We start from the raw sequence: 18225 nt of genomic DNA, 5'->3' as shown, positions 1-18225 counted from the left end.
TCCTTTTTTAGAAAGACTGTGAAAATAGCACATTTAACATTATTAAATATACTATAGAAAAGACATTAGTTTACTAAGGAGTTGATTAAAAAAACCTTTAGATAGGTGATTTCTATCTTAGATGCCCAACAAAAAATGGACTCCAGATTATGATAATTTAGTGCTGCTTGATTAATGTGGTCATTTAATGAATGCTAGGCATTGCGCTAAATGCCTCGTATGCCTTAACCTATTTACTCTTTACAAGACCTCAGTGAGGTGGGCATATTATTCTTTTCTTTTTCCAGATGAGGACAGAGAGGGTTAATAATTTCACAGATGATAATACTGTAGCACAGAGAAGCTAAGTAACTTGCCTGAGATCACACAGCTAGCAAGCAGTAGACCCACAGTTTGAACTAGGCAGTCTGGCTTATGAAAACATGTTCTTAACCACAACTCTGTACAGCTTCTCTGATGTTTAACTAGAACACAAAACAATATTCTGTCTATTCTCCCTCCAGATGGTTAACAGGCCATGTATTGGAACCCTGGGCATTTTATATGTGGGTAGGGAAATATAAATTAAAACTGCAGTCTTACTACATGATCTAAAGTAAAGTTAACGTCAATTCCTAGATGTTCTAGCTGTGCCACTTATAAAGAAATACTTCATATCAAGGGGGTAAAAACGTACCTTGCTCAAGAAAGTTGAATTCCAGCTCCCTGGTCCCCCAATTGCATTGTTTTTACTGACCACTAGGTAACCCTTCCTTCTGTGCAGAACAGCCATCCACATGTTTGCTATTAGGAAAGGCAATAATTAAAGATGCATGTTCAGAGCTGACTGTTTGTATTCTGCACATTCTTAATTTAATTTGTATTTTTTTTTTTCCTCTTCTTTGTAAAATCCTGTTTGCTGACTTGGTGTTGAGGCTGGAGCTGACTGCCCTGGCCAGCAGTCCAGGCCAGCTTCAGGAGCAATTGCAAAACTTCTGTCCCGGGGGGTGGGGGTGCGGTAGAGGCCATATGTTTTGGGGAGGTGCTGGAGTGAATGAAATCCTTCCTACTCTTTTAAAATCCCTCTTCCTCAGCCAAAGCTGAGTGACATGAAATTGGCTTCAAAAAAGTCCTGTCTTGTAAAGGTCGCATCTTGCCCAAGTAGAAAATGCTCTGGTAGATCCTGTGTAGGTCTGTAATTCTGGAACAAAAGTGCTTGTATAAACACATGTGGCATTGTCGATGAAAGTCAAAACAGCGAAGAGGACAATGGGGAAATTGTTATTAAGGTGACTCATAAATTTTACTAGATCTTTACAGCTTATTTTATTTTGGGAGGTGGTGGTCAGGAAGTTGAGTTTCGTTCATAATACCTTTAACCTCCCCTGCTACCCCCCATCATGAAATGTGTAAAAAAAAAATCTCATTATTGGCAAACTCATTATTGGGTGCAGAATTTAAAAGCATTGAGTGTTTCACATGTTTGTGTATGGCTTTGTGCGCTTTTAATCTTGAGATATTTGGATGTCAGCTCACAGTCTTCTCTTTCTGTAGGTCTCACTGGGATGCTGGGTTTGGGCATCGTGGCACCCAATTTAGCCTTTTCCCAGATGGTGACCACTTTTGGCTTGGCCGGCATCGTGGGCTACCACACCGTCTGGGGAGTGACCCCTGCTCTCCACTCACCACTGATGTCTGTGACTAATGCAATCTCAGGTTTGCTTCTCTCTTGTTTTCCCTCATTTTAGGTTTTCATGGGCTTATTCAGCTCTCCAACTGCTTTCAGTGAGGTTTCCAAAGTCTTTGTTTACAAATTGTATGGCTTGGCCTCTGAGGTGGTGGTTCTGGCGGTTTGGGCTCCCAGAGGGGGCGAGGGTGGGGCTAGAAGTGAGGGGCCAAGCAAACGTGTCAGGCCTTCGGGCTGCTCCCATTTCAAGCAGTGCAGAGCCATTGTTCTTTCTTTCAGTTGTAATTTCCTTTAGAGAAAGGTTTCCTCTAAAATCACAGATTCATCTAAACATTCAGCCTAGCAAGTCTGCGGTAAGTAGGCCATGCCTGTCATCAGATTCACTGTGAAGCCTTTGGAACAGGAAACCAAGCTGGCCAGCCAGGGCAGCCGAGCGTCGGCCGAGCATCGGACCGGTGCGAGTCTTCGCAGTGGTCCATGCAGCGTCCACACAGCTGCCCAGGAGCTCTTCTCTTTGGCCCCCAGTGACGCTCAGATCCGAGGAGTGAGAGCCACATTGACCAAGGGTGGGGCCTGCCCTGGCTTGGAAGCCTCGTGCTGCCGGTGCTCTCGCCACAGCTGCCAGCAGCTCTGCAGGGAACCTGGCTAATTCCAAGGGGCCCCGTACTCTGGAAAGCTCAAAGTCATGGCTTTGCCATCATATATTTATAGTTCATGCATAGTTCCTTCCAGTTCAGAAACAGTTTACCCACCCACGGTCCCTTTTTACCTCTTGTCCAAAACATTATTGATTTAGATCTTTACCAGGGGAACAGAGCTAGAAAGTTAAAGGAAGGCCAAATTTTTTGCAGAAGGAGAAAAAGTTTTGTTAACTCTTTGCCCACAGTAGTACTTCAGTGACAATGGTGCGTGAGAACTTTCTCTTTTGTGTCTGTCCATGTGAGATCCTACAGCTGTGACATTTTGTTTGGCCTTGTCTCTGTAACTATTCACCATCTTGATTCTTTCTTCCTAGGGTTGACTGCAGTTGGTGGGTTGGCACTGATGGGAGGACATTTGTATCCTTCCACAACTTCTCAGGGCCTTGCCGCTCTTGCTACGTTTATTTCCTCAGTCAACATTGCAGGTACGATGGCAGTGGTGGTGAGAGAGCCCAGAGTGTTATTAAAAAAAAAAGAATTATTTAAGTAAGCTCTACACCCAGCGTGGGGCTCGAACTCCCAACCCTGAGATCAAGAGTCGCATGCTCTTCTGACTGAGCCAGCCAGGCGCCCCCCTAGAGTGCTATTTTTAATGGAAACATGAGAAGCAAATATAAATCCATATAGAATAGACATTGGGACTTCTTTAGACATTTGGATTTTAAGAATTTAACTATGCCTTTAAACATTGTTTCACTCAGACCATAAATGCTCTCTGTGAAGAAAAATTATTTTGCCCATCTGTAATTTTTAGAAACTATTTGATAAAAGAACACCCCCTCCCTCAGTGCCCCCCAAATAAACAAGCAAAATGATTGTCTTGCTGGAGGTTATTGATTGCATAGTTTTGAATTAAGTTGACTTGTAGCTATCACCATCACATCTGAAAAGGAGTATGCTTTTAGATAAAATTCTAGCCTTTGCCTTGTCCTAGCCTGTGTTTCCGAAACCTGAAAGCCTAGCACATCACTTGTGTCAACTCATTTGATGCTATTTTGTAGCTAAAAATTAGTTAATGCGGCTAAGGAATCTGGTGTCTGTTGATGTGGCATTTTTTTTCTTTTATCACTAGTTATAGGTTTATCCAACAGTATACCCTATTGGAAAAAAATAGTAGCCTTTGATCTTTTGCATTCCCAAGCTGCTTGAATGCCTGTTTGCTTGTAGTCATGCAGAAATAGTTGGTTCTGTACTCCAACTGCAAGTTTTCTTCCTGAATATAGGGTTCCCCACCTTCAATGAAACTGGCTTGAGTGATAGAATAAGTTTTAATTTTGCAGTTCTAAATATATTTTTATCCCTAGGTGATAAAGATGTACTTAAAGTAGAAAAATTGTATTGGTTTAAAAATCATGTTGCTCAAATACCTCTTTCTGTTTCATGTTTACTTTGATAAGGCGGCTTTCTGGTGACCCAGAGAATGCTGGACATGTTCAAGCGTCCCACAGATCCCCCAGAATACAATTACGTGTATCTGCTCCCTGCGGGTACCTTCGTTGGAGGATATCTAGCTGCTCTCTACAGTGGTTATAACATTGAACAAGTAAGAGGCTGTTTTGAGAATTTTTATTTTGCCACCGTGTTTTCTTTCCAACTAGATTTAACATTATCATTACCAAAATTCAGGCTCTATCAAGCAAATACAGTAATACCTCTAGAAACAGCTTGGTCAAATAGAGGATTTCTATGTAGGGGATAGGACCCTGGATTCTAGAAACAGATTTGCCTGCTACCTGAATGTGCTAACATGGGTTTACCTGTTTGTCCCTCAGTTTTTCGACGTGTAAAAAGTATCAAGAAGGTTATTATGTACCTGGCTGGATTGTTGTAGGGATACAGTGAAATAATCAGTAACAGAATTTGCAGTTCTTCTGTTAAATACTGTTAGTCCTTTTCCTACTTACTTTCTTCCCCTACAAATTTAGTGCATCATCTCTTGTAACCAGGAGATGTTATGTCAGTTCATTTAAAAAATACAGTGTAAAAATGAATGTTATATGGAACAACGGAAATAATCAAGTTGAACTTCCAAAGTTCCATGTCTCAATATAATCATAGAGACTCAACTTTGTTCTGAACTCAGTATTTTTTTTTATCACTTTTCAATGCCTATCACGAGATTGCAATTGCTCTGACAGCAGAAAAAATCATGTCTCCCTTGGTTTCTGCCGTTTCCAACATTTCTTGTTGAGTGAACAAAATCTTTTTTGAGAAGAGTTGGAGTGGTATGTCAGAGAGACCCATGTCTGAATCCCAGATTTGCTATTTTCTGATCATGTGACCTTGGAAGAATTATGTAAGCTTTTTAAGCTTTGGTTTGCTCTTTTAAAAAATGAGGATGATGATTCTTTCAACTTGTGTGACTCTCATGGGACTGACTTACGACGTGAGGAAAGTGTATGTTATGGTCCCTGGTATCTACAGCCTCAGGGCTTGGCTCCTTTACAGCGTTTGGTCAGGTCTAGATCCCATCATAACTCTGTTTACATTTAGATACTTTCATATGCATTTGTGCATGCTGTCAAATCCAAAAAGAAACCAATTTACATAAATGGTATAATAACAAGTACAATTTAAGGTATTTAATTTGTTAATATTACTAATGGATAGGAAAATATATTGAAATATTCAAAGAAGAAGTCCAACTGGTCCCTATATTGTCTGAATTTAAAATGTTTTTAGGAAATCATGTTTCCTCAAGAGAAGTCCTCCCTATGCTAATAGACTGGAAGTTTTGATAGTCTTTCTCTCTCTCTCTCTCCTCTTCCCTTTCGTTTAAAAAGATCATGTATCTGGGCTCAGGTCTGTGCTGTGTTGGTGCCCTGGCCGGCCTTTCCACCCAGGGAACAGCTCGTCTTGGCAATGCATTGGGCATGATTGGGGTGGCTGGTGGCCTGGCAGCCACCCTCGGAGGCCTAAAACCGTCCCCAGAATTGTTAGCTCAGATGTCTGGAGCCATGGCTTTGGGCGGTACCATTGGTAAGCACTTGGTGGAATTCTGCCTTTATGGGAACACATGCCCATTTTTTAGCTCACTCTTTGGACATTGTTGATCTACTTATTCAATGTGAAATGTTTTAAAATGTTTGTATTTTAATGAGAATGATACCAACTATGACTCTTCACCAAAATAAATACATTATATTAGACACAAAGTTAATTTTATTATTCATAACTTTCTAATTAATTTGTTAGATTTTATTTTCTGTGCTCTTGAGATTACTCATATCTGTTTTTATAAATATTGTGTAAAGGGGGACTTTTGTCCATCTCTTCCCAACTCCATATTTAATGACATGTATTGGTAGCTTGAAATTGACCACAGTGGTTGCATTTACATCATGGAAATCAACAAATGCTACAAATCTGGGTTTCATTTATTGTTTCATTCATTGTCCAGACCTAAGAAAGAGATGGAGAAAATATTAATAACGCAGTTTAAACTTTAATGTGTGCTGTGTCTGCAGCCATTACATTGTGAATCTCACAGAAAATCGAGCAAATATTCTTCCAATATTTGAAAACTATTATCAGAGTCAAGCTGTTGTTCACATTGTTGACAATGAGTGAAGTTCTCACATGTATCTCATTTCACTTTTGTCTTCCTTGTTAATGCAAACAAAAATGTCAGCCAGCATTCCTGTGGGAACTACACTCATTTCCTCAGTTGCAAACACTAGGTTGGTGACAGATATGAGTTTGGCAAAAGTCAACGAATGCATTCTGTGAAAGTCAATTGGCAATATGGAGTTTACCACAAAGAGTATCGTATATTTTATTATTTGAAAATTATGTGCTACTTTGTCTCATTAAAAACTCATGTACATATTTATATATGCACATATTTTTATCCCGAGGAGCTGGTGGTTGTATATTTACCAGTATAACAGTAGCTTTAGGGCTCCTTTTATACTTCCCCAGGAAAGCTCTGTGTCCTTTCTTGATAGTCCTTGGAAAGGAACGAAGGAGAATGTGCTGTAGGTTCATGGCAGGAAGACCTTTAGACAAGATCTTAGCGAATATTCTGAGGTGCACCCCTTCTCTATCACCTACCTAGAGCCATGTAGCTCTCTCAGAGTCTCCTCATTTGGACTTTTGTTACCCAGGTATTTGCATTTCTTTACCTTTGGACTTGGTCTCCACCCACCCAGTTGAAAACCCAGGCCTTCCTCATATTCCAGCTGTTTCTTGTGTGCTCAGGAACAAGTGTTGGCTTGTGGAGAAGAGAGCTTGGGTTATTCATGCAGTGGGGAGAATGTTAGGGTTTGCTTGGAGCCTCAAGTAATCTTTTTTTTTTTTTTTTTAAGATTTTATTTATTTATTTGACAGAGATAGAGACAGCCAGCGAGAGAGGGAACACAAGCAGGGGGAGTGGGAGAGGAAGAAGCAGGCTCATAGCGGAAGAGCCTGATGTGGGGCTCGATCCTATAACGCCGGGATCACGCCCTGAGCCGAAGGCAGACGCTTAACCGCTGTGCCACCCAGGCGCCCCTGGAGCCTCAAGTAATCTGAAGTGTTAGGGGAGTATTTGCAGGTTGTGATGGAAGAGGCATGTGTTAGTGTTGTGTGTTTGGGGTTTTGGAGTTGGGCGTGTTGAGAAAACCTACTATTTTCGAAAGGGTATGCATAGCCTTACTTTCTCTATAGTCCCTGTAAGAGAATATTTAGCCCATACTAGGAAGCAGATAAATACTTATTAGGGACAAGGATGGAAACCCTTAAATGTGGTCTTTTTTTAAAGTTGAGGTATAATTGGGGTGTCTGGGTGGCTCAGTCAGTTAAGTGTCTGATTCTTGATTTCAGCACAGGTCACGATCTCAAGGTGGTGAGATTCTCTCTCTCCCTCTCCCTCTGCCCGTTCCCATATGTGTATGTTCTTTCTAAAAATAAACTAAAATAAAATTTAAAAAAAATGAAATAAAATAAATATAATTGACATTATATTAGCTTCAGATGTACAAAATGATTCCCTATTTGTATATATTGCTAAATGATCACAATGTTTAGTAAACATCTGTCACCATACACAGTTGCAGAATTTTTTTCTTGTGATGAGAACTTTTAAGATCTCTTCTCTTAGCAACTTTCAAATATGTGATACAGTATTATTAATTATAGTCACTATGCTGTACATTATATCTCTATGACTTATTTTGTAAATGGAATCCTCACCTATTTTGCCCACCTCTCATCCCCTGTCTCTAGCAACTACCAATCTGTTCTCTGTACCTATGAGCTTGGTTTTTTTTTTTTTTTTAAGATTTTATTTATATATCTGAGAGAGAGTGAGAAAGCGAGTGAGCAGGGGGAGGAGCAGAGGGAGAGGGACAAACAGACTCCCTGCTGATGCAGGGCTCGATCCCACGACCCCGAGATTGTGGCCTGAGCTGAAACCAAGAATTGGACGCCTAACCGACTGAGCCACCCAGGTGCCCTTGTTTGTTGTTTTTTTTTACTTTTAGACTTCATATATAAGTGAGGTCATACGGTATTTATCTTTCTCGGACTTATTTCACCTAGCATAATACCCTCAAGGTTCATCAATATTATTGCGAATGGCAAGATTTCTGTCTTTTTTTTATGGCTGAATAATATTCAAGTGTTGGCTTGATTGTAATTGCTTCTCCAAGGTCTGTTAAGTTTTAATTTCTCTTTGACCTTCATTTCCCAACAGGATTGACAATTGCCAAACGCATCCAGATTTCTGATTTACCTCAGTTAGTTGCTGCTTTCCACAGCTTAGTGGGCTTGGCAGCCGTGCTTACCTGCATAGCTGAGTACATCATAGAATATCCACATTTTGCCACGGACGCAGCAGCGAACCTCACCAAGGTCGTGGCCTACCTCGGTACTTACATCGGTGGTGTCACGTTTAGTGGCTCTCTTGTTGCTTATGGAAAACTGCAGGGTAAGTGATTCGCATAACAGAGAGGTCAACAGTATTGTTTAGGGGGCTTAAGGGTCCGTTTTCATTTCCGAAAATGGCTTCACGGAGAACCCTTAGGTGAGGAATTTGTACAGCACTCAGACCCCTGCCTCCACATCAGGATTGCTTTCCTTCATTGATCCTCACAGATCCGACAAAGCTTCGAAGCTGTTTCTTCAGCAGGCAGCTGGTGCAGGAAATAAGTGCACAGAACTTTGTGTGGTGGGACTAGTTGACAATTGATAATACATGTGAACAGAACAACATCTTCCTGATCCTTAGTTAGAGATGCCTGTTCACAGAAATGAACTTTATACATTTTCCAGAACAAAGAGAAGCTTATTGAATAAAGGTGTGTGCTCACCATACGGTGTGTGTGTGTTTTGAACACACACACGTTTTACAGCTCTAGCTTGCCATCTCTTGCTGCTGCCGAAGTCAGCCATGAGACTAGAAGTGGGGAAAAAACCCCAAACTTCACAAGAGGCTGTTTTCAGTGTTTTCATGACTAAGTGAGTCTATAGAGAAAACTAGCTTGTGATATAAAAATCTGGTCTTTGCCTCTGAGTAATCAAGCTATTAAAATTAAATAGAGAACTTCCATGAAACTTAAAAATCACAAAAGAACTTCAAGCCTCCAATGCTCTTGTCTCATGCTTTGTTTTCAAAAACAACTAGCAAACCAGGGCTCTGCTCCCTTGGGCTCAGTTGATAGAATCAGAAATGCTAATGTGCTAGGACTCTGTTTTGAAGTTTTAAATAAATGAAACCACACTTAACAACTTCTGTGTTGGTCATACGGGAAAACTGTAATTTTTTAAGATGCTAGGACAAAGAGTAAAGAAATTGTTATGTGATCAAAGTAAAGAACAGTTAAGTCGAGCCATACTTCTCCTACTTTTGTTAACATTTGTTACGTGTAAGAACCCTAATTTGCTTTTATGTTTCAGGACCATTTTTTTTCTTATTCTGATATTTAATTTTGGTAGTTTAGGATTAAATGATGCACACTTAAGAGTGTGTGTGTGAGGGGGAGGAGGGTAATGACACGTGCTAGCTTCTGATTGACTTGCGCTTGGTCCTAGGTATCCTGAAATCCGCCCCTCTCCTGCTCCCCGGAAGGCACTTACTTAATGCAGGCCTGCTGGCTGCTAGTGTGGGTGGGATAATCCCATTCATGATGGACCCTAGCTTCACCACCGGCATTACCTGTCTGGGTTCCGTGTCGGCTCTCTCTGCTGTCATGGTAAGAAGTGAGGGGGTGGAAGCTATCGTCAGTGAGGAACGGGCAGTGTTTTGTTAAGAGCGCGGTCTAACCATACTTCTAGCATTTCAAGACCCTTGATGGAATAAACATGTTTTAGAATGATGTGACATGTTCTTCTTTTTGGAATCTGGAAAATACAGAAAAGTGTAAGAAGACAACCACTCTTTCTCACCACTGAATGGTTCCTTTCAACGTTGCCGGGTGATGTCTTTATTGCTTGGGGCTCTTGTCACTGGATCAATGTGTTGGTGAATGGGAATTTTAAAAAGCCAAGTGTTTCAATTCTTTTCATCAGGGGCCTACTTATTGTGACAAGGCCCACAAAACAGTGCTTTGGGTTTTCTGCGATAAGCGTCAGATACTCCCAGCCCGTTAGTTGCGCTCTCATTTAGTGGAAGCTATGATACCAAGTTAAAGAATTATGTAAAATGAGACGCACCTAATAAACCCTGTGTGTTCAGTGGGGGAGCTGAGCGAAGCCTTTCATGATGGGTATGGTCCTCCTCGCCCTCTCTCATTTTCGCAGTTAGTATATTGATACGTACAGTATTCTCTAGTTGTCTATAGGCTACGCCATGTAGCATTTTACTATGTCAGTCAGTGAGGATGCTTTGCAAACAGCTGTTACTCACAGATTCCTTCATGTTTGTCTAGTCTGGAGTCTACATTGTAGACAAGGTTTATGTTTTAGGTTTTTAAAATAATTTGTAGTGCTTAGCACAAAACTAGACATACAGTAATCACTTGTCAAACACATACTGGCTGCTTGATTCAAGATTTACAGTGTTAAAAATGATACTTATGTAATCCTAAGAGGCCTGATTTTGATAGAGAAACTTTAGAAATCTGAAGAGTACGGGGCACCTGGGTGGCTCAGTCGGTTAAGTGTCTGACTCTTGATCTCAGCTCAGGTCATGATCTCAGGGTTGTGAGTTTAAGCCCCATGTTGGGCTCCACACTGGGCATGGAACCTACTTAAAAAAAAAGTCTGAGAATTAACTTAAAATTCTTTTTATGACTACTGACAACCCATTTTTTCCCCCCCGCTTATATAGCACTGATTTTTGTTTTATTTTAAACAAAAGAAAAATGGTTTTGATATTTTTTTTATCCAATAAAACAGAATGTCTCAAAATAAAACCAATAGCATGGAAACGCAAAACATTAAGAATTACTGTTTTTGAGAATAGGCGAATTTGGTATTTAAGAGGTACTTTATGCTTACATGAGAATGAGTAAGATAAAATATTTTGTGGACTGTTTTAATTGCTTTTGACTAAATTAAGTAGTGCATGAATACATTCACATCTTAAACTCAAAATATGTAGGTGTTTGTGGAATGAAAAGCAAAACTCTTTCTCCCATCATTCTTTTTCCTTTCCTGTGTTTAGTGATTTGGGGTTGCACTAGAGAGACTTAGGGTTCTGTTGTATTCCTCCAAAGAGTATTGATCATTATTTTTTATTCATTTGTTTTTGTAGGCAGCTAACTTGGCTGCATTCAGATTTCAAACCTGGCTTCCTTATGATGGGGGCAGCTGAAATCTGTTATTACTTTTTTTCTTAGCAGGTTTGCTTGGAGTCTGCCCACATATGCATAGTTAAAGAGTCAGCCCTAGTTTTGGGCAGAGTTAATACATAGAATTTGGGCCTCCTTCTCTTTAGCTTGCTCCCCTGCAGTTTCCCTTCTCACTTTCTAGCTGCTGTAGTCACCCTAAGTACTATCCTTGGATCTTCAAACTAGCAAGACTGTGGGCTTGTATTTTTTTTTTTTTTTAAAGATTTTATTTATTTATTTGACAGAGAGACAGCCAGCGAGAGAGGGAACACAAGCAGGGGGAGTGGGAGGGGAAGAAGCAGGCTCCAAGCAGAGGAGCCTGATGCGGGGCTCAATCCCAGAACTCCAGGATCATGCCCTGAGCCGAAGGCAGACGCTTAATGACTGAGCCACCCAGGCGCCCCCTGGGCTTGTATTTTGGATTTAGCTGTTTCTCTTGGCACCACGGGGAACCTGTCCTGACGTTAATGCCACAAAAACTGGGAAATTCACTCAGTGCTGTGATTTTTGTTCAAGTGCAGACCCCCTCTCTAGTTTCTGCCTGCTTTTCATCACTGCCTTTTAGGGACTTAGGGATATTTCTGGGGTGGGGGGGAGGTGGTTCAGTGCTTACACTTGTTATATCTGTGGGAGAATTGATCAGACGGGAGGCACTTGGTCATTACCAGCCATGGAGCTTCAAGGTAAATATATTAATTTAAAAACCAGAATGATTAAGAACCAGGATGTCCAGTGTCAGAGGCTTTATTTCTATTTCATTAATTTTGATTTCCACTTTGGATTTCATCCTAGGGTGTGACTTTGACAGCTGCCATCGGGGGTGCAGATATGCCCGTCGTCATCACTGTGCTGAACAGCTACTCAGGCTGGGCCCTGTGTGCGGAGGGCTTCCTGCTGAACAACAACTTGCTGACCATCGTGGGGGCGCTCATAGGCTCTTCCGGCGCCATCCTGTCCTACATCATGTGTGTGGTAAGAAGCAGGTGTTTGAACGTAAAGGAAATGGTGTTCTGAAAGTAAGGATCTGTTTGTTATTTTATTTGCAGTAAAAAAACGACTATGTCAGTTCTTATTTTTCTTCAGTAGAAATAGCGGAGTATTTCATTTGAATAAATTTGCAAGACTGCTTTTAAAGTCCCCAAGTATAGGTAATTAGGAAAATTAAGTATCAAGATAAAAAACCTGACTCCCTCCATCTGGAGATAAGCACTTAAGATTTTGGTTTATTTCTTTCTATTCTGTTTCTCTATCGCATATCTGTGTATTTACTTGTCTGATCATATTGTATACTGTTTTATGTTTTATTCTTTTCGTCTTACTTTAGTCTCGTCATTTTCTTGTTTAAAATGCTTTTTAGATACCATTTTAAGGGACTTCATACAAATCCATCATATGGATATATAAAATTCATTTAAGATTTCCCTAATGCTGTACCTTTTATGTTTGAGTTTTTAATTTTTCTTTGTACATAAATACATCTTTGGCATTTCTGGTTTTTGTCTTTGGATTGATTCCTGGAAGTGAAAAAGGTTTGCACATTTTTCTCGGCTCTTCCTACTTATTACCGTGTTGTTTCCTGAGAGCTGGCTCCAATTTATACTCCCACTGGTGATCAGTGAGGGTGCCTATCTTGAAGTTCTGTGGTCAGCATGATCTTTTTTAAAAAAGAAAATAAAAAAAATAAAAAAACACAAATACTTCCTAGCTTCCTATTTGTTTCCAGTTCTCTTCTGGATGGCAAAAAGATATCCTGCAAATAATTAAAGGTTTGACTAGGAAACTTTTTCAAGTGATACTGTTTTCTAAATAATAGTTCTGCATGGCTGTGGAAGGACAAGTGTGCAACGGAGTCACCTCAGAACATGACTCTACGCGGATTAATCGTTCAGGCGGAGAAAGGATACTTCTTCCACCTCCGTTCCTTTATTACAATATTTAAAAAGCCCCTTATTTTATAACTCAGAGTTCCTCATATGTTTTAATTGAAAATCTCTTTGTAATTTGAATGCTTAAGTTATCTTTTTAGAATAAGAAATTAGTTTTCTTTGGCCATTTTGTTATCTTTTTATAATAAGAAATTAGTTTTCTTTGGCCATTTTGTAGAACAAAGGATTTTATAGCCCCAAGGAAAGGTTTTAAAATGAAATCTCCCAAGTCGTTCAGGGAATTTGGAAAGGAGCAGGTTTGTGTCTCCTATTTGAAAAGTTTCAGGCTTTGGGGTTCTAAAAAATAAATGTTTATAAAGAAGGAAAAATTTATTCAGTTGCATTAGAAATCGTTTTCCCTAGTGCAATTGCTGGATCATAGGGTAGCTCAATTTTTAACTTTTTAAGGGACCTCCACACTGTTTTCCAGAGTGGCTGTATATAACAAAATAAAAATTATTAAAAAAAAAAAAGAAATAGTTTTCTCTAAAAATGGACTTTAAAAAAAAAAGTTTTTTGTTTTAATTCCAGTGTAGTTAACATACAGTGTTATATTAGGTTTGGGTGTATAATATAGTGATTCAACAATTCTATACATTACTCAGTGCTCATCATGGTAAGTGCTCTCTTTAATCCCCATCACCTATTTCACCCATCCCCCCAATGCATCTCCACTCTGGTAACCATCAGCTCCTTGTAAGTCTGTTTCTTGGTTCGTGTCTCCTTCTTCCTTTGTTCGTTTGTTTTGTTACTTAAATTCCACATATGAATGGAATCGTATGTGTTTGTCTTTTTCTGACTTATTTCACTTAGCGTCTAAAAATGAACTTTTAGACCCTTAGACTTTTCTTCAGTTGGTGAATTTGAATGACCAGCAGGGGGCAGCAGAGTCTCATTATTACTTAAATTTGTGGTTAGTCAAAATTCTGATTTTAAAATTAAATGAGAGGATTTGAATTTTAACAAAGCCAGTGGCATCCTGATATGGGGAGAGGTGAGGACCGGTGTCTAGTTCTTGGAGTGTCATCACAGGTGCCTTCTTGCCCGTAGTGTTTTTTTCTTGGTTTTACTAAGGTTCTCAGATATATCAATAGTATATCCCAAATTCGTGTGTGCCTTTTTTAGTTCCTCCCGCCTTCCTCTTCATCTAGTTTCTTTTATTATTCTTGGTTATAGTAACTACAGAAACTTACAGTAGCAGTTCTATGACAGTAACTAGAATAAGGTAGTAAGAGGCACTTGTTGAAAATACTTTTTTCTGTGTGTACCTCTATAATTATATCATCTTTCTCTTATTCTTTCCTTTCATATTTCTCGATCTGTTTTCTGTATTTCTTTTCTTTTCTTTTTCTTTTTTTTTCTATTTCTACCGCTTCAGGCATGCTGTTTACTGGCAACATAGCATGGCTATTTTTTATTCCTGTACTCTGTAGTAAAGGATTCTTGTAGCTGTCTGTGACCATACGTGTCACACTGGATCAGATGGATGTTCTGTTTATAATAGCAACTTGTATTAATTTGGATTCAAAGACAGTTGAAGCTTTAATTTTTTTAAAAAAATGCTATTCAATCATAAAAGGTGTTTAATGTGGGGAAATTTGGAAGAAAGTGGAAGAGGATAAATAAATCATTTGTAATGCCATTACCACTTAACTCTTAAAATTTAATATTCTAACTCCAGTCTTTTTTCGTAAGCATATGTTCAAACATATCCTGCGTTGTTTAATTCTCACACTAATAATTAGTTTGTGCATTTTGATTATTTTTGTAGGAATGGAGTAGGGGCTTTTGGTTGGCTGTCGATATCGATGAATTGATTTCCACAAAGGACTCTCCAGTCTGAGCTCTCACCAGTGATGCGTGGGGTGCTTGTTTTCCTGCACACTCTCCCTTCCTTCATCTTATTACAAAACAAACAAGGCAACAGCAAACTCTGGCCTGCTGTATTTTTCAATTTTGAAGATAGAAATTTTCTTTCCTTCTAAGTTGCCCTGATTTCTGACTTTTCACATTAATCTTCATTGATTCTTGGCTTGTGCTTCTTTATTATAAGAAATTGTTTCTTCATAGCTGTTGCTTTAGCAGCTCAGAGTGGTTCATAATAATAATAAAAATGAAATAGCCACGTGTAATTGGGCATAGAAGTAGACATTAACATACTGTAGGCATTAATGCTGGGCGCTTTACAAATATTAGCTCATTTGATCCCCACACTAATTCTGGAGGTAGGAAATATTATTCTCATTTTACAAAGAAGGTATTTTAAGATGCCGTCGATTATTTGCCTTTGTGTTTATGGAGGCTGACCGAGCACCTGGCACACTCATATGAGTATAATAATTATTACACGAACATTAGATGAATATCTTATTTGTTTGCTCATTTCATATTTTGGAATCTTCTCTGGATACGTTATGACAACAGATGTACTGCCATATATCAGTATCTGTTGATAATACTAGTATGTTTAGCTTCGTTATTTTATTATTTATTGAAGAAACACGCAAGTCCAAACCAGAACAGAGTGGTTTTATTATGTGAGATGGAATGGAATGCTCCCCGAGTGGCTAATCAGTAATCCCTAAAATTGAATTTTTGTTCTGACAAAAAATTCTTTTGGGTGTCTTCTTAGCCGCATGCTGTGGTTATACAATATCCAGTATGAAACTGAAAAATGTCAATAGTGTCCAGACAACTAGCTCAAATGAATAATTTACTTTATGCCTAGGTGTCATATAGACATTAACCTCTTCATGATTTTACTGTCCATTTACTTGAGATAATGTCCAAATTGCCTGGGAAATAGAGGGCTTGCAAAAGTGGGACAGCATTTTCAAACTGAATTTTCTTTTTTCTTTTTCTTTTTTTTTTTAAAGATTTTATTTATTTATGTGACAGAGAGACAGCCAGCAAGAGAGGGAACACAGCAGGGAAGTGGGAGAGGAAGAAGCAGTCTCCCAGCAGAGGAGCCCCATGTGGGACTCGATCCCGGAATGCTGGGATCACACCCTGAGCCGAAGGCAGACGCCCAACGACTGCGCTGCCCAGGCACCCCTCAAACTGAATTTTCTGATTTTTGCACTTTGTTACTTGTTTCCAAATGAAAATAGAACAGAACGAAGTGGATCAAAGCCAAACCAATAATAATTTTTTTTTTTTTTGCTTTGCAGTCAATTATTCAGCACCCACAAAGCATTGAGATGAGAGATGATAGTAAATAGAGTATATGTTATTATTGCTTTGGTTTTGTCTTATTTTATGACCTTTCCTTTGTTTTAAGATTTTTTTCTTAGAGTTTGCTTGGAATTATGTGAATTAAGGGTCTCTTTAATGTAGCATACAATTTTCATTATAGGGCTTACTAACTTAAAAGAAACAGTCTTGGACAGTGTTGCGAGTACTTTGTCTTGGAAGCTGGGAACTCCTCAATCTGTGGATCAGTGGTCACAGGATAGTCTCATTAATCACTTAAGCAAGCAAAAAAAAAAAAAAAAAAAAAACCCAGAACAAAGTCCTAAACCCTAAACATTTGTTGAAAATATGATGTTGCAATGGTAAATTCAGAGATGAAAAATAATTTAGTTTTTAAGAGACCACATGGAATCAGCTTAATGCTGATATAATTGTGGATATGTGTTCAACAAGTTGACTTTGATTGTTAAACTACTGTGTGGTTCCCTTTTTTTCTCCCAAAGATGCCTTTAGAATAGTGGGTAAACATTAATTAAATGTCCTCAGAAATTCTTTTCTTCTCCATTCAGTTTTATAGGGAGAGAAGAATGGTTCCTTTTATTTTTATTTATTTATTTACTTATTTAAAAGCTTTTTTTAAAACCTAGTTAGTTAACATACAGTGCAATATTGGTTTCGGGAGTAGAATTCAGTGAGTCATTATTTATGGACAACACCCAGTGCTCATCACAAGTGCCCTCCTTAATCCCCATCACCCATCTGGCCCATTTCCCACCCACCTCCCTCCATCAACCCTCAATTTGTTCTCTATCGTTAAGAGTCTTTTATGGCTTGTTTCCTTCTCTCTTTTTTTTCTTTTTCTCCTTCCCCTATGTTCATCTGTTTTGTTTCTTAAATTCCACATATGAGTGAAATTATATGATATTTGTCTTTCTCTGACTTATTTCGTTTAGCAGTATGCCCTGTAGATCCATCCATGTTGTTGCAAATGACAAGATTTCATTCTTTTTGATGGCTGAGTAATATTCCATTGTATATATGTACCACAACTTTTTTATCCATTCATCAGTTGATGGACACTTGGGCTCTCTCCATAGTTTGGCTATTGTAGACATTGCTGCTGGAGGTGGTAATGTCCCTTCGAATCTGTATTTCTTGTATAGAATGGTTCCTTTTAAGCCAAGTTAGAATAAAGTGGTCATATCCTTGTACATCTGTCCCTCTACATCATGTCCCTCTGTCATCTGTCCCTCTGCAGGACTGTGTGATGCAGGTGATGGAGCCACATTGTGGGTTTTTAAAAGAAGTTATCTATAACAGAAATATGTGAATGTCTGAAATAGTCCTTTGAATCAGTTTTTAAGGCAAACATTTGGTAGAACATATTTCTGGTAATTTAATTTTAGAATCTCCTAATTCAAAACTAGAAAGGATTTATCAGAATCAACAAATGTTGAATGTTTGGAAGTCTCAGGTATGGCTATTTGGATTTGTAGTAGAACTTGGATTTAAGTATAGGAGGTTGGGTTAAGAATTTGAATCTTCATGTCAGATTGGGACTATATACCTAATTAAAAGCCTTATTGATTTTTCTCTGATCCTCTTATCTGTTCATAAATACATAAAAGTATTCTAAAGGTATTAATTTTGTATGTAATAATCTTAGACCAGTTTACTGGAGTTTGGGCTCTGTAGAGTGTGAATGTTGTGTCTGAGAAATGAACTTCAGCCGAAAGGACAACTTAAATTCTGACAGTATTTTGATCCATCATCTTTATGTTACTGATATGCTGCCTTTCATCAGGTATGGCTCTTTGTTCATCTTCTCTGCTCCTTTTCCCTCCCTGACTCCACCTCTGTCCCACTTCCGCAGTGTATGTCCGTGTCTCCACTAAGATGGTAGCAGGCTGGGCTGTCTTTGGATGGATGGTCATGATTTTTCTTCTCCCAGTGTGTTGTCACTGAAAATCTTCAGGTGCTTTTTGTTCTTT

At 38.9% G+C, this 18225-nt stretch overlaps 1 protein-coding gene across 2 annotated transcripts in view; it reads left to right on the top strand.

The window, feature by feature from the left end:
* The window catches only part of NNT (nicotinamide nucleotide transhydrogenase), an 87774-nt gene that overhangs the window by 45506 nt on the left and 24043 nt on the right, over positions 1 to 18225 (top strand). For both annotated transcript variants that reach the window (XM_040630453.1, XM_008692561.2), the window contains exons 11-17: positions 1534 to 1695; positions 2682 to 2792; positions 3765 to 3910; positions 5151 to 5346; positions 8042 to 8275; positions 9379 to 9539; positions 11910 to 12089. In XM_040630453.1, coding sequence (XP_040486387.1) covers positions 1534 to 1695; positions 2682 to 2792; positions 3765 to 3910; positions 5151 to 5346; positions 8042 to 8275; positions 9379 to 9539; positions 11910 to 12089 — 1190 coding nt within the window. The remainder of the gene's footprint in view (positions 1 to 1533; positions 1696 to 2681; positions 2793 to 3764; positions 3911 to 5150; positions 5347 to 8041; positions 8276 to 9378; positions 9540 to 11909; positions 12090 to 18225) is intronic.

Source organism: Ursus maritimus, unplaced genomic scaffold (assembly GCF_017311325.1).
Source record: "Ursus maritimus isolate PB19 unplaced genomic scaffold, ASM1731132v1 scaffold_15, whole genome shotgun sequence".
Classification (NCBI taxonomy): Eukaryota; Metazoa; Chordata; class Mammalia; order Carnivora; family Ursidae; genus Ursus; species Ursus maritimus.
Note: the sequence above shows the minus strand (reverse complement) of the source record. Positions and strands in the feature narration are given on the sequence as shown.